Raw genomic sequence first — 22,900 nt, 5'->3', positions numbered from 1 at the left:
GTCAGTTAACATACATTAGCTAACATGGCACCTTAAATCCTGATCTAGCTACAAGACTTCTATTATTGGCTTGGAGGCTGTGGCTGTAATAGTCTATTTTATCCTCTAGCTGCAAGGTGGAGTTTGGGACTCTGCCATCTGCTTGTGGCCTTAGTTAAGCTTCGAATCCTGCATAACACTGTATATGGACTTATCCCTTCAGTGTGAGGTATTCACCAATGTATAGATTCTGACAGGCTTTTTAAGCCTTAAAACAATATAGTCAGTAATACCTTCTTTAAAGGCTGACTTTGCTTTTAATCTTACTTAGAAGGCCACCTTCTCTATATAAATCTTCCTCTTGCATTAATGGGAATTGTATGCACATATTGAGAAACTGTACTGGGTAGACTAGATGTTCAACTTGATGACATTGTCTTGTTAACAGTTAAGTGCTGCTTAAATAACATGCTAAGAGGGTCTGATGAAGTGGTTTTGACCCACAAAAGCTTGTGCCCAAATAAATCTGTTTAGTCTTTAAGGTGCCACAGGATTTCTCATTGGCTTTTAAATAACATTAGTTTTTTGGACAGTAAAATAATTTCTATGCTTTATGTACCTCCTAGAGTTGTAGTGGCTCAAGACTGGCTCTGGATTGGTGACTTTGGTTAGACACGGCAACTATACTTAAATGGATTTGGTCTCTTAACATTGCTTCTTAGGTTAAAGAGTGCGCTGAAAAGGTGGAGCTGGCTTACGGTAAGAACACAGGTGGAGGAGCAGTCGATAAAAAGGAATGCAGACCTGCAGCTGGAAAGACTCTCGTTCTTTCGGGGGCTGCAGGGGACAAGGATACAAAAGACACTTCAGCCAAATCAGGGCCTCTGAAAAAGATGCCTGCTGCCAAGGTAAGTGGAATATAGACAGTCTGCCTGAGAGAGTGATTGGTTGAAAACTCAATGTTGGCTCTGTTATATTTCCTCCAGTTGCAGCCCTTTGAACCTAATCTACAAATTAATCAGAACAATTCTTTTCTTCTGTTCCTGTTCTATCTCTTCTTCAGGAGTAGGTAGTATACAGTAGCAGGCTTTAAAAGAATTCACCCTGTACTCTCTGGGAAAGCAACTTGGTATGGATTTGAGGATTCCACCATTTTTATCTGATACATGATTTCTTTCTTGTGTTTTTTTTTAATGCAAAATCCTGATGACATGACATTGTAGACAGCCCATTGAATATTTTCAAAGGGCTTTGTAATCTATAATACCACTGAGTGTACCAGTGTCATTCTAACACATAGCTGAAGAAAACACACTCTGACAATGTATTGCTCTTGTGATAGATAAATATACTCTGGAATGCTGTAGCTTCCTGATTATCAAATATTCTGTAACCCACCAGTCTGATTTAAAAAATCAGTTAAACTGATCATTTAAATTTTTAAAGGCTTTAGACAGCATGTTGTTCAAATGTCCTTCCATCCCCTTCGCTTGGCCATATAGTTGTTGAGGAATGTATAAGTGAGTATTTATACTGATCAAGGGTCTCAAACACCTGGTTAGTACTGTAGTGGAAAACGTACATTTATTTTTCCAGGCTACCAGCCACACTTGGCCTAACTGCAACCTCAACGGAAATTAATTCAATTATCTCTGACCCTTTTCAGATGACCATTAATCCTTCTGTTTCACTGTTTCTTAACGTCTTGCTGCTATTTGACTCAAATACAATGTCTGAGCTAACGTGTTCATAGTTATCACCATGCCTGTTGCATACTACTGTGTTTAAAAGTAACAACCTGTTTGTCCAATTACATTGTTACAGAAGACTTGATTATGCCTGCATTAAGGAGACTTAGGCCAAATCCAGACCACCAGAGGCTTTTGAATGAACCACAACATATTTGTTTAATACTTACTGTCATTGTTATTGCATTGTGAAAAGTGCATTTTTGGAATTTGGGCCTTGATTATACTTTGACCAAGAAATTCAGACAAAAAATAGACTACCTTAGCCTTAATGTATCCTTGGAAGTATAGCATGGAATGTTGGAAAGCAAGACTTTGATTTTAAATATTGATTCTGAACTCAGGTGGATTGAGGTTGATGCTTGCTTGCTTCTGTTTCCTTTTTAGTCTGGGGGCCCTCCGAAGAAAGGCAAGCCAGCAGCTGCTGCTGGTGCAGGAGGTGCTGGAACTAAAGGCAAGAAAGGATCTGAGACCAAAGAGATATTTGAACCTGAACTCTCGGTATGTACTATATTGTGTTCTAAAATGGAAAGTGCAGTGCAGTATCTTGTAAGCAGTACTAGTTATTCTCTTGTAGAATTAATGGTCCTGAAGTTATGATTGGAATACCTGAAGCAGGAGAAAACAGTGGGTTAAACTATAACAGTATATGAAGAACCATACAGAACTGTTCATCTTGAACTATGAAGCCTCTAAATGCACAAGGCTATTTTCTGTACAAACCATGATTCAAATATTAGTGGGCATTTTTATTAACTTGACACTGGCCTCAGTTGAACTGAGCTTTTGAGAGTAATGCGTAGAATCCTGTATGGATACAAATAGAACCCTGTGCAGATACCTGTGAATATAAAGTAGATATCTGCAAATTTGTAGGGTTCTAGGGGGAGGCTGAGATATATTTCACAGAAATTACTAATTGTGTAATTAAGTACTATTCTCAAGTTAAAAGCCCTTAGAAATCAAAGAGTATTCTAGAGGTTAACTCTGAAACTTAGACTGAAATATACCAGGTAGTCCAGTGACTCGATCAGGCCTACCTATTAAAAAATCTAGTCTGCTTCTGGGCTATTCAGATTAAATTGCAAAAGGAGGTGGATTAACTTTAACCTGAAGTGTTTCAGACTGAGCAATACTGTTTGTAGCAGTAGTTGTGTTCTCGTGAAGGAAATTAAAGGTTTGAAACACAAGAAAGTTGGCTATGTGCTGAGTAGTGATTAAAAAAGAAAGTAATCTAAGTGTTTGGATGCCTCCTTTTGTGTAGCTTTTGATTTAGATGTGTATGGAGAGATCTGAAAATGAGACTTTTCCAAGTCATTTGAGGCTATTGGTGTAAAAATTGAACACGTTGGACAGGCTGTCAAATATGCAACCCTTGAAAGAGATGTGGATATAAGGGAGGAACCTAGTGGAGTTAATGAATGAAAAATGCTCTCTCCATGTAGATAATGCACTAAAATAACCTTGCTTAGTGCTGCTCATCTTGTCTTAGAATGGACATGTAAATTGTCTTCCCCATACCACCATTATCAGTGCTTCTGGGGACTGACTTTGTGTCTGCCTGGCTAAATAGTCATAATATTTGCAGAGCTGAACTAAAATTGGCTTAACCCTAAAACTAAGAGCGGCCCATACAAGATTATATGTTGCTCTCCTCCTAGTATGTTTAACTTTTTTTCTGGTCATCATACTTAGGATAATGCTCTATGACAGAGGAGACAAATCTTTTTCTCCTAACTCAAATGCCTCCAGAATACCACTTCCACAAGGCCTATAAGCCTTAATCCACATCAGTCATCTCAACAAAAACTTTTTTTTTTCTTCTCCTGGATCTCTGGTGTCTTATTTACTAACTAGCCAATTAGCCCTTCATAAGATGGGATTTTTAGGTGTCTCCTCCACGTTGGACTTCTCTCCTGAGCCTCCAGTCTCTCGCTCTCTCCTCTTCCTACCGGCTTTTCTAGAGATAACCATGCCCCAAGATACTTAGGAGACCAATCTACTGCTCCATGTACAAGGAAACGTGGTAAGATGTTAACCTTGTATTCTGTCTGCAGATAGAAGTGTGCGAAGAGAAAGCATCAGCTGTCCTGCCAGCCTCTTGCATACAGCAGCTAGACAGTGGTAACTGGAAGGAAAGGCTTGCCTGCATGGAAGAGTTTCAGAAGGTATGTATCGTGCAGTAAATAGTAAGAGGGTGACTCTTAGAATGAAAAACTAGGATTAATAACTTTCTGCTGCCATTTAGTCTCAACTTATTACTGTGACTACTGTGAATGTCTGCCACAATCTACCAAAATCCCGGCTGTCTCCATACTAGGCAGCAATTAAAATACAAAATGCTGTCTGGAAAACATCTACAGTTTCAAATGCCCCCTGATTGCACCTTATTACATCAGCTATTACAGTTGGGAGTAGGAAGGGTCTCCATTGTCTCCCTGAAAGGACACTGCATTATAAATTACAAACACTGCTCTGTTTAGTGTGGAGCTGGCTTTCTTCCCTTAAAAAGCATCCCTGCCACGTGATGCTTTTGGGCTGAGTCTTACTTTAAAAGGCAGCTACTCCACATGAGCAAATATTTCATATCCTATTTCAACTGTTGTTGAGATTCAGTATTTAACATAAAATAGGCTTAAGTGTATTGGCATATCCCATTTACCACAAAGGGCTGCACTTGACAGCCCAATGGGGTCTGGAGAAGCATTCCGCCTCTAACCCTGTCAGTAAGCATTCAAGTTTTCAGCAATATGCAACTTACCCTCTTGGAATGGATTGAAGAGCAGCTTTAAAAGCTACAAAGTAGACTCTTAAGTCCAAGATGTCTACATTCCATTCTTGTAAGAAGTTGTCTACTTGTTTTAAATTGAAACGGTACTGGGTATGCGATGCAACTCTCAATAGTTAAAGAATCTTCCAAAAAAATCCAGTGTTTGGCCAAGACAATGGTGCCATTTAAAAAAAAATGTTGTTGGGTATGGCTGCTCATGTTTCTAGTATTTTGTATGGGCACAAATTAAATTAAACAAAGGCTTATAAATACAATACAAATGCTTTGCTTAAAGGGACATAACACTTTATATCTATTGGTGTATAATGGAATTCAGACTAGTCCTATTCCTGAGAAGCCTCAACTACTTTCTTTTTCATTTTATTTTGGACTTCATGGCTAATTTGATTTTGACCCTTTAGGCTGTTGAACTGATGGAGAGAAGTGAAATGCCTTGCCAGGCTCTGGTGAGGATGCTAGCCAAGAAACCTGGGTGGAAGGAAACTAACTTTCAGGTAAACAACTCTTTTGCCTATCTACCAAATCTATCCCCAGATTATTGCTGTAGCAAGAGACTGCAATTCAATGTACCCTCTTACAAGCTAAAAGAAATACAGATCTTAGTTTTAAAAAAGCATCTGCTGATTGCAAGTTACTTCATTACTTAGTCAATACATTGATTTGAACGTATCTATTTCTCCTTTAGGGGAGCAATGTGTAAAGGCCTTCATATTTAGACACCATCTTTATAGAAACATTGTTAGCTTCATTTGGCCCTAAACTTCGGTTTTTGTAGAAAATATATTTTTGATCACCAATATAAATAAAATTTTTCTCAGTTGACTTCAGCTAAAATATTCTGAGCCTTTTAACATAGCATAATGCTCGTTCATCACATACAACAATAGCTGAAGATACAAGATTTTTGGTATAAGTAGTGACAGAAGCATTTCAGTTTTAATAGTAGTTCTAGAAGTCCTTTTGTCTGAGTAAACTATGGTCAGTCATACTTCTGTGGCATTGTCAGCAAGAGAAGAAAATTGTGGCTTGCCTCCGTAACAATGAGGAGATGATCCAAGTAACCTGAAATGTTGTTCAAAGGATGCATGTGGATTTTGAGCAATGGTGTTCCATAAAAAGAAGCCCATTCAATACTCTACAATAGTGGCTTTTAACAAGGAGACTGGAATCCAGGGCCTTCTGAGGGTGGGGGTGCATACCTGTTTTAGGGGATCCACCAAACGTGGTCGGCTTCAGATTTGCTAGTAGCCAGGGAAGAGAGCCAAAGCCCTGCCATGAGGGACTGTAGTCCTGGCCCCCAACCCCATCACTTGGGACTGAAGCTGAAATTTGAGCAACTTAGTTTCACGATTCCCCCTGTGATGCGCTCAGGACAATTGTCCTGCTTGCTATGCTTTAATGCTGGTCCTGGCTTTTATATGCAGAAAAACAGTTGACACAGCTGGGCTGTTGAATTGTTATAGCATGAGGGGGAGGGGCTCAAAGAAACCCCTGCTTCAGAAATCTCACTTCTGCTTGATCTGTATTTTCTCATCTCTTAAGATAAGCTATGAATATCAATTTTAATTATGGCACAAGTTCTTTCGCAACACTGGGATGGCTAAATTTTAAAGCATTTAATAAGACTCCAGGACATGCAGTAACTTATGCTTGCTTATAAATGTGAGTAAGGCAGGGCAGCCTAATAGGTATGACACCAGAAGTGAGTAGACACGATGTTGCTGTTGACTTGCTGTATGACTGCTGGTAAGTTATAACCTCCCCGTACTTCTGTTTCTACCTGTATCCTCCCTTGTACAACACTTTGAAATATATTGCTGAAAAATTTTTAAGAACTTGTTGCAGAAAGTAAATCTGACTCCATTGCTATCCTAGCTGAGAGACTTACAAAATCTTAATATGGTGGGTTGTAAGATTTTATAACACTTCCAGTATTACTGTAAGATACTGCTCTGTCTAGTTAGTGTCCTGCTAGTGCTCATCACCTCTTTAGTGTTTATAAGCCTTCTCTTTAAACTATTTCTACTTTTGTTTTCTGAGATTTTGACAGAACTTCAGGGTACTCTGAGCTGCATTGTGGTCCAGGCAAGAACATATAGCAACGCATAAGTCTATTTGCTTTTCTAATGTTATGACTGCTGTTTGTTTGTCCTTCCCAGGTAATGCAAATGAAGCTTCACATAGTTGCCCTGATTGCGCAGAAGGGGAACTTCTCCAAAACGTCTGCACAGATTGTGCTGGATGGTCTTGTGGATAAGATTGGTGACGTGAAATGTGGAAGTAATGCAAAAGAAGCAATGACAGCAATAGCAGAAGCATGTCTGTTGCCATGGACTGCTGAACAGGTCAGTGAGGAGTGAATGAAGGTTACCACTAGTTCCCTAACTATCTCTTCAGCTGCCTTATTGCAATCACTCTCTCCCCACAGTAGAGTATTAAATACCTGTTGTGCATATATCCCTATCTAACTTGGTTTAATAGTTCAATCAAGTCTTAGCAGGTGCCAGCATGTTTGCACATGTCTTGTATGCAGGTGCTCCATCTGATCCATCAATGACAATAAAGATTTTTCCTTTTGATTCCAGGCTATGTCCATGGCTTTCTCTCAGAAGAATCCTAAAAACCAGTCGGAAACCTTGAACTGGCTCTCAAATGCAATTAAAGAGTTTGGCTTTTCAGGGTAAGTCTTAGGATAAGGTATTGAATAGGAAAATTGTGATGCAAATTTTCTTTGTAGGAACTACATTCTTCTTCTCTACAGAACTCTATGTGGATCTATACAGTTCTTTGAAAGATTGCGGAGACAAGTGCACATAAGCGTTTGTTCCCAAACATTTAACTAGAGCTTCAAAAAGCATTTAAAACATGTAAATAAGTGCACCTGGTGCTGAAATCTTTGCAGAGAAGAATGCTGGCCTATTCTCTTCATAGAACTCCAAAGTGTGCTAAGCATTTCACAGCAAGAAAGCTGGCAACTTATACTTAGACAGGAGGTGCGTGAAGACAAGATGAACAGCAGCACTGTATCAATTATTCAGTAGTGTGGACGTCTTGGTGGTTCAGGTTAAGTGTTTAATATATCTTTATAGTAAAAATAAGGAAGTCACGAATAGCTATGTGACTAGTTGAGTCACTCCTTGACTACTTGCTTCTCTCTTCCCTCCCCCCTGCCAATCCCCCCCCCTTCTCCTGCTTCTAATAGAGGCAGCAAGAGTGGAGGGGGGAACAGGAGTCAATGCTGGGGGGAGTTGACTTGCTACCAGCACTGTCTCTACAGGGGGCAGGGGAGGCGGAGGCCAGTGGGGGACCGGTCCCCTGCTGGGTCTCTGCCTTTTAAATGTAATAAGCAACAAAGCAGAGCCACAGCAGGATTAGCTCCCGGCCCTGGGAGCTAATCCTGCTGTGGCTCTGCAGTCTCCCCTCTTATTGACTAATCAAGTAGTCGATGGAAATTCCATTGATTAGTTGATTAAATGCAATTTAACATCCCTCGTCATGAGTTTATACCAATTAACTTCTTCAAGCAGTGTCCCTATGGATGCTTCACTGTAGGTCTGCATTCCTGCCCTGCTGATGGGAGAATTTGGGTTGCAGTCTCTGTTGCTTTTTGTCCAGAGCCGCCCCTCTCCAGCCACCCAATTCTGAAGGCAGCAGTGCAGAAGTAAGGGTGGCATGCTAAGTTCCCTCTAAACTGCCCAGTTGGGTGGCTGCATAGCTACCTAATGAGCCCCATGCCAGGGGCCCAGGGTTCCCACTCCACTGATGCATAACAAAAGTAATTGTGCACATGGACATAAACAATTAGAGGGTAGACTGGGGGCGTGGTATATAGTGCCTCCTTATTTCTCTGCCAAGTACGCAGCAGCGCAGTCTTCAGAGCTGAGCACTTGCCCAACAGTTGCTACTCTCTGGCCACCCAACTTAAAAGAAGTAAGGTTGGTAATAGTGACCGCTCCCTAACCCCTGCAACTCCCTTTTGGGTCAGGACCCGCAATTTAAAAAACATTGGTCTTTTGTGTGTGCTTTGTCTTATACGATACAGACTTCATAGGGGAGAACAGAGTTTCCAGACCATGATGCTTTTTTCATGGCTGAATTTGGTAGGGCTGTATTCATAGCGGATTATATCGCAGTTAGTACAAGGTACTGCTACTTCTACAAAAGGTTTTAATGAAATGCCTCAAGGTAGTAGTGACTGATTTGAGGAGACAAGGCATATCTACTCCTGTTTGGACACTTGGTTGCTCTGACATGAAACACTGGATAGATTAAAAAGGTCCCAGTACCATGTTGTCCTGCTCAATTGACTTTGGTTGTTGGAACCTCTTTCTGAGTGTCTGATTACATTGTGTTTCGGGCAGGCCAGACTTCAGCTCTGTTAAAGTCAACTTTGCAGTGATGCCAGCTTATTGCCTACTTTAGTCACATTCTGTCATCTTTCACCCCATGGTGTCAACGCTGCTTAAACGTCTGCTACTCTCCTCCCCCTGTCAGAACTTACTCCTGCTTGGGACTTATATATATTCCTGTTGACATGGAGACTCCATTTGACCTTCTATTTCACTGTACCTTGGAATGCTCTATACACCATTGCACCTTGAAGACAGTTGTCATCTTCAAGTGGTTGCTCATATTGATTCCAAATAGGTGTTTGTGTGTACCATGTGCACGATAGCTAGAAGGCTTTCCCCCCTAACAGTACCTGTTGGATTGGCTGTGGAGTCCCTTGGAATCACACCTTCACGGTTATGTATATAGGTCCCTCAGGACCTGCTACCTCTTCATTTCTTTTTTACCATCAGTGATGGTCATTGGAGCAGCTTCTCTTTCTTTCTGAGGACTGCTCAGCATAATATAAAAATTCCATAGCCCATCTGTGCCATAACTGTTTTTTCTGCACATAAAAGCCAGGGCCAGCATTAGAAGGTGGCAAGCATCTGGGGCCTCATCCCACAGGCCCCTGAAAAATTAGTTTGCTAAGTTTCAGCTTCAGCTTCAAGTTGTAGAGTTCAAAGCTCAGGCTTCAACCCCATGCTGTGGGGCTTTAGATTTCAACTATGGGCCCGAGCAAATGTAATGATGGCCCTGCTTGGCAGTCGTCCTCCCCTCTCCCACTCCCTGAAACCTGCTTGCAGTCAGCCCTCCAGGGGCCATTGGGCCCCGATTGAGAACCACTAAAGTAATGCACTTTTTCATTGTTCTCTGCAAATAGTTCAAATCTTAAAGTTAGTTTAAATAATCTACTTAGCTTAAATAAGTTTAATTTGGCGGTTCCCTCCCCAGTCATCACATTTCCCCTTCCAGGGACCAGGGCATGCTTTGGATTGTTTCAAATCATGTGGGTCCTGTCTGAAATCTGTCAAAGTGAGACCCACATGACTCTAGTTTGATGTGCTGGGGAAAGCACATCAAATAGATAAGAAGAAAATCTGCAAAGGCTTCTGAACAAGGATGGAAAAAGAGAGGGACTTGGTTGAAACTACTTCTTGTGGATCTGGGGTGGACGTTGGGTGCAGAAGTGAGCTTGGTGTTGGAGACTGGGGTTCAGGAGAAGGGGTGGTGACCTGTGGCTGGGGATTGGGTGAGGGGGCTATGGTTGCAGCAGAGGATTCTGGCCTTGGGGAGGGATACAATTGGGGGTACAGAGTCTGGGAGGGAGTTGATCTGGAAGGGGGGGGGAATGCAGAGGGTTTGGGTGGTGACTTTGAGCAGGAGGGGATGGTGGTCTGGGACAGGGAGTTGAAGAGGAAGGGCTGGGTTGCTAGAGGCAGGCTGTGGCAAGGAGGTGCTTAAGTGGCAGGCTCCAAACTGTTCAAAATGGCTGGCTGCTCCCTGTGGCGCTCTGTTCCAGGAGGAGGCTTTGTGCATTGCTCACCTCCCACCCCCACCTCCAGCAAAATCACTCAGCTCCCATTGGTTGGCTACAGAGCTCCCATTGGCTAGTTTGAGCTGAGAGATTTTCCGGGAGGGGGGGGGTGCAAAGTGCAAAGTTTCCCCTGGCACTGAGAGCAGAGAGTCACAGGGAGCAGTGAGCCACTTACAGTGGCATGGAGCTTCTCTGCATCTGAGGGTGGCCTGTGGACTGCATCTTGCCTGCTTCTGGTCAAGCATTACACCATCTTCCAGAGAAGGCGTTGTTTTTGGTGATGCAGTTCTCCAGCTAGTTCTTGATTTACCTCCCCAGCACCCATCTTCTCTCAGAATTACGATTTGGGCCTCTCCTATGGTGAAACACCAATGGGGGCACATATTCGAAGGGGAGGTTACTTAGAAAGGAGAATTCTAAATGTTTTTGTTCCTGTGGGTGTTCCGCTTCCTATCCTCCTTCCCCTCTACTTGTGAAATCTCTGTGGCTATGAAGGAACTGAGTAACAATAAAGCTTGTCTGCCTGTATTCCCTCACTTGAAATATGAGGTGCTGTTCTGAAAACAGTTCTTTAGTCTCTGATAAAGAGTTCATGAGTGTCTGCACATCATATGGTATAGCACCTGTAGAGATAAAAACATCTTGAACCTGGGGAGGGGACTATTCTTTGGTGAGGGACCACAGACCCATAGAAAAATTAGCTAGGGGCCACAAATGAGAAGCGCCCCAAAAAAAAAAAAAAACTCTTGAACCAAAATTAAAATCACCACACTGATGTGACTCAACTGAGAAGCAAAATGACACTCGTGGCACACTCACAACGCAACTTGGGCACTGGGACTGTGTTTGCACTCCAACCCCAGGCAGGTTAGAGAAGCCCAGGCTCAGGACTTCCCCTTGCAGTGGGGAGAGGGGAGAGGAGCACCAAGGTTCGGAGACTTAGCCATAGGGCTGGAGCATGAGTGCTGGCTCACCCTGATTGATGCGAGGGGGAAGCCCCGAGCCTCACTGAGAACTAGATCAAAGTAGGCTGAGGTCTAGATTTGGCCGCATGCTGTAGTTTTCTCCACCCCTCCTGTAAGATAAATAACCTCTCCTTTGCCTATACTGTCTGTTGTTTTTCCATATATTTTCAGTGTGTATTCCATGTCCTCAGTTTTCAGAGTCCTTCACTACCTACCAAGGGCTCCCAAATCTGAAGGGACGTTGGGATGGAGGAGTCATAGCCATTCATTTATTTGTCCTTGCATATGATCACACGGAGGTCCATGGTACACCATTTTAAAAAAATCTAGTCTTATGTGTATTGGGCAAGTAGAAATATCATTACAATATATGTGACCATTTTTGCTTCACAGAATAGCTTTTCTGGCAACAAAAGGATTAGCTTACTATAAATATGAAGGCAGTATTTCACTGAGATTTCACAACTTTTGAAATAGTTTTCTGTTAACTTACAATACCTTTAGGTGTCTCTACAAATGTAAATGTCTGATGCTTGGGGAGTGTGATGTTGATAGTTATCTAGCCGGTTGATAGTTATCTAGCCAATTAAAAGATACTGTTTCTTCCACAACTCTAGCTTCTTTGCCTTACTGGTGTTGTCCACTGAGCTATCTTGATTTCATTTATATTGTTTCTCAGGTTGAATGTGAAAGCTTTCATCAGCAACGTAAAGACTGCTCTTGCTGCTACTAATCCAGTGAGTAAATGTGAATTAATTTTGAAACTTCAAAGCTGTCTGTTTAGTTTGAAGTCTGAGTGTTTTTTGTTCTATTTTGGCAGGCTGTAAGGATTGCTGCTATTACCTTGTTGGGCGTCATGTATTTGTATGTGGGACCCCCATTGCGAATGTTCTTTGAGGATGAAAAGCCAGCTCTTCTCTCCCAGATAGATGCAGAATTTGAAAAGGTAAGAACCCTGCAAGCCCTAATTCTCTTAAGATACAGCTATTAGTACTAACTTCATTATGGTGCCATTTGCATTTCTTAGAACTCTTAAGTAGTCTGGCCCTTTATTGGTATTTCTGGATAGCTGATTAGAAGTATGCAACTTCACTATGCTTTGCAGGACACTTTAGCCACCCAAGTGGGATCATGGCTGTTCTGGCCTTGAATAAACAATGGTTCTTTGAGTGATAGTCCTTATGCATAGGCCACATGTGCGATACAGGTGTGCACCATGTGTCTGCATCAATTTCTTGCAGGCAGTGTCTGGCCATAGCTATCCTTGTGCTTCCACAAAGAGTAAAAGGGGGTGTGTGAATGTACTCCTCCAGTTCTTAATCATAGAACTGGAAGAGACCTCAGAAGGTCATCAAGTCCAGCCCCCTACTCTAGGCAGGACCAATCCCAACTAAATCAACCTGGCCAGGGATTTGTCAAGCTGAGATTTAAACACCTCTAGGGATGGAGACTCCACTACTTCCCTAGGTAACCCATTCCAGTGCTTCACTACCCTCCTAGTGAAATAGTTTTTTTCTAATATCCAACCTGGACCTCTCCCACCACAACTTGAGACCATTGCTCTTTGTTCTGCCATCTGTCACTACTGAGAACAGTCTCTCTTCATCCTCTTTGGAACCTCTCTTCAGGATGTTGAAGGCTGCTATCAAATCCCCCCTCACTCTTCGCTTCTGCAGACTAAACAAACCCAAGTCCCTCAGCCTCTCCTCATAAGTCATATGCTCCAGCCCCCTAATCATTTTTGTTGCCCTCTGCTGGACTCTCTCCAATGCGTCCACATCCTTTTTGTAGTGGGGGGCCCAGAACTGGACATACTACTCCAGATGTGGCCTCACCAAAGCTGAATAAAGGGGAATAATGACATCTCTGGATCTGCTGGCAATGCTCCTCTTACTGCAACCTAATATGCCATTATCCTTCTTGGCTACAAGGGCACACTGTTGACTCATTTCCAGCTTGTCATCCACTGTAACTCCCAGGTCCTTTTCTGCAGAACTACTACTTAACTGGTTGGTCCCCAGCTTGTAACTATGCTTGGGATTCTTCCGTTCCAAGTGCAGGACTCTACACTTGTCCTTGTTGAACCTCATCAGCTTTCTTGTGGCCCAATCCTCCAATTTGTCTAAGTCATTCTCTACCCTGTCTCTGCCCTTAAGCATATCTATCTCTCCCCCTAGCTTAGTGTCATCTGCAAACTTGCTGAGGGTGCAATCCATCCCCTCATCCAGGTCATTAATAAAGTTCTTCTTCGAGTGCTTGCTCATGTCCATTCTGATTAGGTGTACGCGCGCCGCGTGCACGGATTCCGGAGCTTTTTTCCCTTAGCAGTACCCATAGGGCCAGCAGGGAGCCCCCTGGAGTGGCGCCAGTATACCGGTGCATATATACCCCTGCTGGCCCTCCCACCCCTCAGTTCCTTCTTACCGCCCGTGGCGGTAGCTGGAGCATGCTTCAGGCTATTGCCTATCTCTTAGCAGCTTATCTCTTATCCGTTGTATTATAGTTCGCAGTTGAAGTTTCTTTTCTAGTTAAGTAGTTAAGTACTGTAAATAGTTATTTAGATAAGGGAGCAGTGGAACCCTCCCGCGAGGGGAAGGCATGCCAGGGCCCCAGGGCTTCAAACCCTGTGCCTCCTGCTCCAAGCCTATGCCCTGCGGAGACCCTCATTCTAACTGCCTTAAGTGTCTGGGTGAGGCTCATCGAGCTGAAAGCTGCTCTATCTGCAAGAGCTTTAAACCCAGGACTAAGAAGGAGAGGGACTTCCGACTGAAACTCCTGCTAATGGAGTCGGCACTGCAGCCTCAGGGCGAGGAGCGGCCTCATTTCGCCCGCAGCGCACGGACGGCGGCACCGTCGGACAGCAGGGCACCGAGACGCAGATCGCAGTCACTGGTGCCGAGGTCAAGGGGTCGCTCGGCAGAGAGGAGTGCCCAGAAGGTGCACCCCAAAAGGGGCACCTTTCTTCTAAGTCCTCTAGGAAGAGGCACAGCCCGGACAAGGGCAAGAGCCCTGGGCAGTCAGTGGGGCTAGGAGAGGTCTGTCAGCCTTCCACCCCAGAGACCTTTGAGGCAGCCCAGGACCTCATCCACATGGCGGTGGATGAAGGGGAGGACCCGGTACCGCAGGAACGGACTGCGCCGGCACAGGCCTCTAGTGCCCCCCAGCAGGACAGGGCTGGGCCGTGGGACCCCCTGGGCAACGGGCAGGCCTCGGCCCAGCAGCAGCAGTTTGCCCCGGTGCCGGGGAGAACACCGGAGCCGGGACGAACACCGGCACCGACCCCGGGCCCGCTCCCCATGGCACTGGCAGCGACTCCGGGAGTGTGTGGGCTCGCTACACCGACGGCACCGGTGCAGGGCCCGGTGCCGCAGATGGCTCCCTGGGCGGTGCAGGGCCCCGCACCGTATTACGCGCCGCCTGCGGTGCCACAACAGGCGCCCCGCACGGCACCGACGCTGTTGCCGCTCCCGGCACCGATCCCTGCTTACTCCTTGGGGGCACAGCAGTAGAGCGCGGCACCGGTGCACGTGACGGCACCAGAGGGGTACGCACCGGTCTATCAGATGCACGCGGGCGTGGTACTGCCGCAACAAAGGCCTCCACTCATGCCACCACCGGCACCGCGGGTGGTGCACAGGGGCAAGCCATCGGCCATGGCAGACCAACGTAGGGTGCAGTCTTCATCAGCGCCTCCATGGTCGGCATCAGAGTACTCTTCGGAGTCGGAGGCTGAGTCAGTGGTTTCGACCGGGCCCTCATATAGGTTGCGGCCTCGCCATAGGTCCCGCTCGTCGGTCAGATCATCTCACCGGGATCCGATGGTCCAGCAGCAGTCGCAGGGGCAACCCTAGTGGGCTTTCTGGACACCCTGGGCATACCATCAGGCCCAGGGGCCTCCCCCTTCGGGGCCAGCAGTGGGGTCATCCCGAAGAAGTAGCATCCCATCTGCCACCCCCTTGACAGCCCCCCCGCCTGGAAGTGGCTTGCCCATGGCTTCGGGGCTGAGACCCCCGGTGATTGGTCAGGGGGAACCGGGGGCACAGTTGACCGAGGAAGCAATCCCCTCAAGGGACTTCTTGTCGTCCTCGCCAGACGAGGCCCTGGCCGACCCCGCACCTCAGCCCCCGTCCATGGACTCCAAGGCGCACCAGGAGCTGCTTCGGAGGCTGGCGGTCAACTTTGCGGTCCAGCACGAGGAGGTTCACGAGGACTTAGATCCGATGGTGGATATCATAGCAGCAGTGGGCCCTGGTCGGGTGGCGCTCCCACTGAATAAAACGGTGGACAAGCTGTCTAAAACCCTGTGGCAGACGCCGGCCTCTATTGCACCGACCCAGAAGGGGGTCGAGAGACGATACTATGTACCCCAGTAGGGGCTTGAGTATCTGTTTACCCACCCGGCTCCGGGATCCATAGTGGTTCAGGCCGCTGGGCAGAAGGAGCGCCAAGGGCCTCCAGGCCCCACTCCGAAGGCAAAGGAGCATAGGAGATTGGACCTGCTCGGCCGGAAGGCCTATGCCACGGGGCCTCCAGCTACGTATAGCTAACCAGCAACTGATGCTGGGGCGTTATGCTTTTAATATGTGGGCATCCACGCAAAAATTTGCCAGCCAGCTTCCTCCCGAATCCCGCCAGGAGTTCGGGGCCTTGACGGAAGAGGGGCAAGCAGTGGCGCGTACCTCTCACCAGGTGGCCTTGGACGCAGTCTATTCAGCAGCCCGCACCATGGCCACAGGGGTGGTGATGAGGCGTAGTGCCTGGCTGCAGGTGTCTGGCATCCCACCCGAGGTGCAGACTACTATCCAGGACCTGCCCTTTGAGGGGCCGGCCTTATTTTCAGAGCAGACTGATTCCAAGCTGCATAGCCTGAAAGACTCAAGGGCAACCCTGAAGTCACTAGGGATACATACCCCGGCACCTAAGAGGCGCTCTTTCCAGGCTAGACCCTACCCTAGAAGGGGGCAGAACAACGAAAAGGGTCGCAGGAGAGGCCACAACAATGGCCGCCCTGACCTTTTCAGGGGCAGGCGTAGGGGGCCTCGGTCAGATTCCGAGAGAAGCTCAGGGCCGTCCCCCGGTCCCCAAGCCAAGCCCTCATTTTGAAGGTACGCCAGAGAGCAGAGTACCAGTAGCGCCTATCTGTCCGCCCTTTGGGGACAGTCTTTCCCTATTTTTCCAGGGATGGTTAAAGATCACGTCTGACCGTTGGGTCCTAGACCTGGTGAAGCAGGGATATACTATCCCCTTCCTCTCTTACCCTGCCTCCCATCCCCCAGCCTCGTCCCTTTTCAGGGACCCCTCTCATGAGATGCTCCTTCGGCAGGAGGTGTCCAACCTGTTGATGCTAGGGGCCATAGAAAGGGTACCTCCAAACGTAAGGGGAAAGGGTTTCTACTCCCGCTACTTCCTGGTACCCAAGGCGAAAGGGGGTATGCGTCCCATACTAGACCTCTGAAACCTGAACACCTTTATAAGGAAGATGAAGTTCAGGATGGTGATGCTAGCCCGCATCATCCCATCGCTCAGAAAGGGGGACTGGTATGCTGCTCTCAATTTAAAAGATGCATACTTCCACATTTCAATTTTTCCAAGTCACAGAAAATTCCTCCAGTTCACGGTGGGGCAGGATCATTTTCAGTTTACGGTCCTCCCCTTTGGACTGTGTACGGCCCCGAGGGTCTTTACCAAATGTATGACCGTGGTAGCCGCATTCCTGAGACGGCACAAGATCCAGGTGTTCCCATATCTGGACGACTGGCTCATAAAGGGCAAGTCTCGAGAACAGGTACTGGACCATGTCTCGAGGGCCAGAGCTCTGTTCGAGGGCCTCGGCCTCCTCATAAACGAGGCCAAATCACTGCTGGAGCCCACGCAGGTCATAGACTTTGTGGGGGCCCATCTGGACTCGCCTATGGGCAAGGCGTCCCTGCCAAGAGACAGATTTTCGACCATTCAATCGCTGGTAGTGGGGCTGCAGGAGTTCCCGACTACGACAGCGAGGACCTGCATGAGGCTGCTAGGCCACATGGCGGCGGGCACTTACGTGGTCCAACATGCCAGGCTACGCATGCGCCCATTGCAGGGGTGGCTCAAGGTAGCGCACAACCCCTTGAGATCGCCGCTGGATGCGGTGGTAACTATCCCCCAGGACGTCCTGCGCTCATTGGACTGGTGGAAGGACGAGAGCACGTTGTGTGTGGGGGTCCAATTCACCAAGCTATCCCCGTCAGTGCAGATGGTCACGGACGCCTCGGACGTGGGATGGGGCGCTCACCTGGGCAACCTCAGGACACAAGGTATGTGGTCGGCAGAGGAGGCTCGCCTCCATATAAATATCAAGGAGCTGCGGGCGGTCAAGTTGGCCTGCAGGGCGTTCCTTCCCCACTTACAGAACAGAGTGGTGGCGGTGCTGACAGACAACACTACGGCCATGTTCTATATCAACAAACAGGGTGGGGCGCGTTCCTCTCCCCTGTGAGCTATGGGAACTGTGCTATGGGCTATGGGAACTGTGTATAGCCCACAGCATTTCTCTGGAGGCGTCTCACCTCCCAGGAACCAGGAATGGGCTGGCAGACAGGCTCAGTCGTTCAGTCCAGGCGCACGAGTGGGTGCTAAGGGGGGATGTACTTCACGAGGTCTTCCAGAGGTGGGGGTTTCCCCGCCTGGACCTGTTCGCGACTCCGAGCAACGCCAAGTGCGGGGAGTTCTGTTCGTACATGGGGCATGGGCAGGGCTCTTGGGGAGATGCGCTGCAGGTCAGCTGTCCCAGGGGCCTACTGTATGCCTTCCCCCCGTTCCCTCTGATCCACGACACACTCCTCAGAGTGCAGAGGTTCAGGGGTCGGGCCATCCTGATAGCGCCAGTATGGCCTCGACAGTACTGGTTCACCACCTTGCTGGATCTGACTGTGGAGGGCCCGCTCAGGCTACCCCTACTGCCAGATCTAATCACTCAGAGCTGCGAGGCCGGGGTGGCACTCCACCCGAGCCTTCCATCTCTCCACCTAGCAGTGTGGCTCCTCAGTGGCTTTCAGTGACGGAGCGAACCTGCTCTAGAGATGTCCAGGAGGTCCTCTTGGAAAGTAGGAAGCTGTCCACTAGAGCTCAGTGGAGGAGGTTTACTTCCTGGCTGGGGGGCAGGATGCTCGCTCCAGGTGAAGGGGCGGTTCCGACTGTCCTGGAATTCCTTCTCCACCTGCGGAAACAGGGCCTGGCCACAGCCTCCCTAAGGGTGTACCTGGCGGCCATTGCAGCCTTCCACACCGGGGGGGGGGGGCAAAGGTCTATCTTTGCCACCCCCTTGGTTAAAAGGTTTCTAAAGGGAGTCGACAGGTTGATGCCATATGAGAGGCCTCTGGTACCGGCCTGGGACCTTAACCTGGTCCTGACTGCCCTTATGAAGCCCCCGTTCGAGCGCCTAGCTTCATGCTCCCTGACACATCTATCTTACAAGGTAGCTTTCCTTGTGGCCATTACCTCTGCCAGGCGGGTGTCTGAGCTTAAGGCTCTCACCTCAGAACCACCTTATACGGTGTTTTTTAAAGACAAAGTGAGGTTACGTCCACACCCGGGATTTCTTCCCAAGGTGGTCTCACACTTCCACATGTCCCAGGATATTTACCTACCAGTGTTTTACCCTAAGCCACACGCGTCACCCAGGGAACAGGCTCTGCACTGCCTGGACGTTAGGAGGGCGTTGGCTTTTTATATAGATAGGACACGAGAGTTTATTTAGTCAAATCAACTGTTTATTTCAGTGGCAGAAAGGATGTATGGTCAGCCAGTCTCAACGCAGCGTATATCCTCGTGGATTACTTCCTGTATTCGACTGTGCTACGAGGGCGCGGGTAAATCACCGCCGCGTATAACAGCACATTCCACTAGAGCCCAGGCAACGTCGGCAGCGTTCCTGGCCTGCGTGCCGATCCTGGAGATCTGCAGGGCAGCAACCTGGTCATCAGTGCACACCTTTGCAGAGCATTATGCAAACACGCAGCTGGCCAGGGAGGATGCTGCTGTCGGGACGGCAGTTCTGTGTTCTGCAGAACGATAAGATAATAGTCACCTTCCAACCCCGCCTCCGGAGGGGGGACACGGCTAGGGACTCACCTAATCAGAATGGACATGAGCAAGCACTCGAAGAAGAAGAAGAAGAAGAGGTTACTTACCTCGTAACTGTAGTTCTTCGATATGTGTTGCTCATGTCCATTCTGCATCCCACCCACCTCCCCGTGTCGGAAGGAGCCGGCAAGAAGGAACTGAGGGGTGGGAGGGCCAGCAGGGGTATATATGCACCGGTATACCGGCGCCACTCCAGGGGGCTCCCTGCTGGTCCTATGGGTACTGCTAAGGGAAAAAAGCTCCGGAATCCGTGCACGCGGCGTGCGTACACCTAATCAGAATGGACATGAGCAACACATCTCGCAGAACTACAGTTACGAGGTAAGTAACCTCTTCATATTGAACAAAACTGGTCCTAGAACTGAATCTTGGAGCACTCCGCTAGAAACCGACCGCCATCCTGACATCGAGCTGTTGATCACTACCCACTGGGCCTGGCCTTCTAGTCATCTTTCTATCCATCTTACCATCCATTTATCCAATCCACATTCCCTTAACTTGCTGTCAAGAATATTGTGGGAGACCGTATCAAAAGCCTTGCTAAAGTCAAGGTATATAACATCCATTGACTTTTCCATGTCCAGTGAGCCAGTTACCTCATCGTAGGAACTAATCAGATTGGTCAGGCATGGCTTGCCCTTTGTGAATCCATGCTGACTATTCCTAATCACTTTCCTCTCATCCAAGTGCCTCAAAATGGATTCCTTAAGGATCCCTTCCATGATTTTTCCAGGAACTGAGGTAAGACTGACCGGCTTATAGTTCCCTGGATCGTCCTTCTTCCCTTTTTTGAAGATGGGCACTACATTTGCCTTTTTCCAGTCATCCGGGATTTCTCCTGATCTCCACGACTTTTCAAAGATAATAGTCAAAGGCTCCTCAATGACATTTGCCAACTCCCTCAGTACCCTCGGATGCATTAAGTCTGGACCCATGGATTTATGTACGTTTAGCTTTTCTAAATAGTTCTAACCTGTTCTTTACCCACCACGGGCTGTCCATCTTATCCCATCTTGCATCACTTAGTTCAGAAGTCCAGGAGCCGACCTTGTCCGTGAATACAGAGGCAAAGAAAGCATTGAGTACTTGAGCTTTCCCCACATCATCTGTCACTAGGTTACCTCTTTCATCCATTAGGGGCCACCCACCCTCTCTGATCACCTTCTTGTTAAAATGCCTGTAGAAACCTTTCTTGTTATCCTTCACATCCTTAGCCAGTCACAATTCCATTTGCGCTTTTGCCTTCCTGATAACCCCCTGACATTCTCGAGCTATACATTTAAACTCCTCCCTGGTCATTTGTCCAAGCTTCCACTTTTTGTAAGCTTCCTTTTTGTGCTTAAGTTCACCAAGGATTTCCCCTGTAAGCCAATCTGTTCTCCTATCATGTTTGCCTCTCTTGCTATGCGTTGGGATGGTTTCATTCTGTGCCTTCAATAAGGCTTCTTTAAAATACTGCCAGCTGTCCTGGACTCCTTTCCCCTTCATGTTAGCATCCCAGGGGATTCTGCCCATCAGATCTGAGGGAGTCAAAATCTGCTTTTTTGAAGTCCAAGATGTGCATTTTACTATTGGTCAGGATCCTGAAATCTACCATCTCATGATCACTGCTTCCCAGGTTGTCATCCACCTCCACTTTCCCTATTAGTTCCTCCCTGTTTGTGAGCAGAAGGTCAAGCTGCACACGGCCCCTGGTTGGATCCTTCAGCACTTGTCAAGAAGTTATCCCCAAAGTTCTCCAAAAACTTCCTGGATTGCCTGTGTACTGCCGTATTGGTTTCCCAACAGATGTCCGAGTGATTAAAGTCCCCCACGAGAACCAGAGACTGCAATCTGGAAGCTTCGCTCGGTTGTCTGAAGAAAGCCTCATCCACCTGATTCGGTGGCCTGTAGTAGACACCAACCACAACATCACTGCTGTTGTTTGCTCCTTTAAACTTAATCCATAGATTCTCAACAGGTTTTTCTCCCTCTTTATACTGGAGTTCAGAGCAATTGTAGTGCTCTCTTACATATAGTACAACTCCTCCTCCTCTTCTCCCCTGCCTGTTGTTCCTGAACAGTCTATACCCTTCTATGACAGTGCTCCAGTCATGCAAGTCATCCCACCAAGTCTCTGTTATCCGAATTAAATCATATTTCTTGGACTGGGCCAGGGCCTCCAGTTCTTCCTGTTTGTTGCCCAGGCTTCTCGCATTAGTGTACAAACACTTCAGGTAACCAGTTGATTGCCCTATCTTCTCCATTCGAAACAGGGGTCCTCCTTTCTTGCTCCTTCCTCTCTGCATTTCTTCCCGGTATCCGACTTTCCCACTCCCCTCAGGGTTTTGGTCACCGTCCCCCAACGAACCTAGTTTAAAGCCCTCCTCACTAGCTTTGCAAGCCTGCCTGCTCCTTCCTCTCTTCGTTAGGTGGATCCCATCTCTTCCTAACAATCTTCGTGCCTGGAACAGAGTCCCATGGTCGAAGAAACCAAAGCCCTCTCTGCAACACCACCTGCGCAACCACGCATTTACGTCCTCAATTCGACAATCCCTGCCCAATCCTTTCCCTTCAACAGGAAGGATGGATGAGAACACCACTTGCGCTCCGAATTCTTGGATCCTTCTTCCCAGCACTACATAATCCACAATAACCTGCTCAAGGTCATTCTTGGCCGTATCATTAGTTCCCACATGGAAAAGCAGGAAGGGGTAGTGATCTGAAGGTTTGATCAGTTTGGTAAGCCTCTCAGTGACATCCTGAATGCAAGCTCCCGGTAAGCAGCACACCTCTCGAGATTCCAGGTCCGCACGGCAGAGGGATGGCTCAGTCCCTCTTAGGAGGGAGTCCCCGACCACCACTACCTGTCGTTTTCTTTTGGGGGCCGTGGAACCCCCATCCCTAGGACTACGCATCCCATGCCTTCCAGTAGATGGTGTTCCCTTCTGGTCTCTTTCTTGTGAGGTCCCTTTCAGCACTGCAGAGCCTGTGGAGAGAGCTTGAAAGCAATTACTTACCTCTATAGCATTGCGGGATTCCCATGTTGGCCTTTTTCCCCTTCTAGAAGTTACATGCTGCCAGTCCTGGAGAAGGGATTTAAAAAGAAAGGCAAGAGAACCCCTAAACTCTGTTAGCACTCACCTGTTCGCAAGCTCCTCAGTCGCTTGCCCACTGCCTTATAAAGCCCTGGAGTGCCTGAAAGTCCCTCCCCCTATCAAGGTTCAGCCAATCAGCAGAGGCTTCTAGAATTCAAACTTTAATTAGAAGCCAACAGTTTCCACCTGCCAATCACAGCACCTACCAATCATAGCCAATCACAGCACAAACTCCATCAAGGGGAGGGGGAGGGCAAAGGGGAAGTGTGTGGGGGGGGGGGAAGCCTCACTCAAACACGGGGGGAAAAAAACAAAAAAAACCACACACCAACCCTCACTCACAATCACAA

The 22,900-nt window shown here is 47.5% G+C and overlaps 1 protein-coding gene across 5 annotated transcripts in view; it reads left to right on the top strand.

Annotated features, from left to right (window-relative positions):
* CKAP5 (cytoskeleton associated protein 5) overlaps positions 1–22,900 on the top strand; it is a 105,627-nt gene that overhangs the window by 42,004 nt on the left and 40,723 nt on the right. For all 5 annotated transcript variants that reach the window (XM_075927597.1, XM_075927598.1, XM_075927599.1 and 2 more), the window contains exons 13-20: positions 702–887; positions 2,115–2,228; positions 3,785–3,895; positions 4,920–5,012; positions 6,678–6,863; positions 7,104–7,198; positions 12,029–12,086; positions 12,170–12,295. In XM_075927597.1, coding sequence (XP_075783712.1) covers positions 702–887; positions 2,115–2,228; positions 3,785–3,895; positions 4,920–5,012; positions 6,678–6,863; positions 7,104–7,198; positions 12,029–12,086; positions 12,170–12,295 — 969 coding nt within the window. The remainder of the gene's footprint in view (positions 1–701; positions 888–2,114; positions 2,229–3,784; positions 3,896–4,919; positions 5,013–6,677; positions 6,864–7,103; positions 7,199–12,028; positions 12,087–12,169; positions 12,296–22,900) is intronic.

The sequence above is a fragment of the Pelodiscus sinensis genome, chromosome 4 (genome assembly GCF_049634645.1).
Source record: "Pelodiscus sinensis isolate JC-2024 chromosome 4, ASM4963464v1, whole genome shotgun sequence".
Lineage (NCBI taxonomy): Eukaryota > Metazoa > Chordata > Testudines > Trionychidae > Pelodiscus > Pelodiscus sinensis.
The sequence above is the reverse complement of the archived record's forward strand: the minus strand, read 5'-3'. Positions and strand labels throughout refer to the sequence as shown.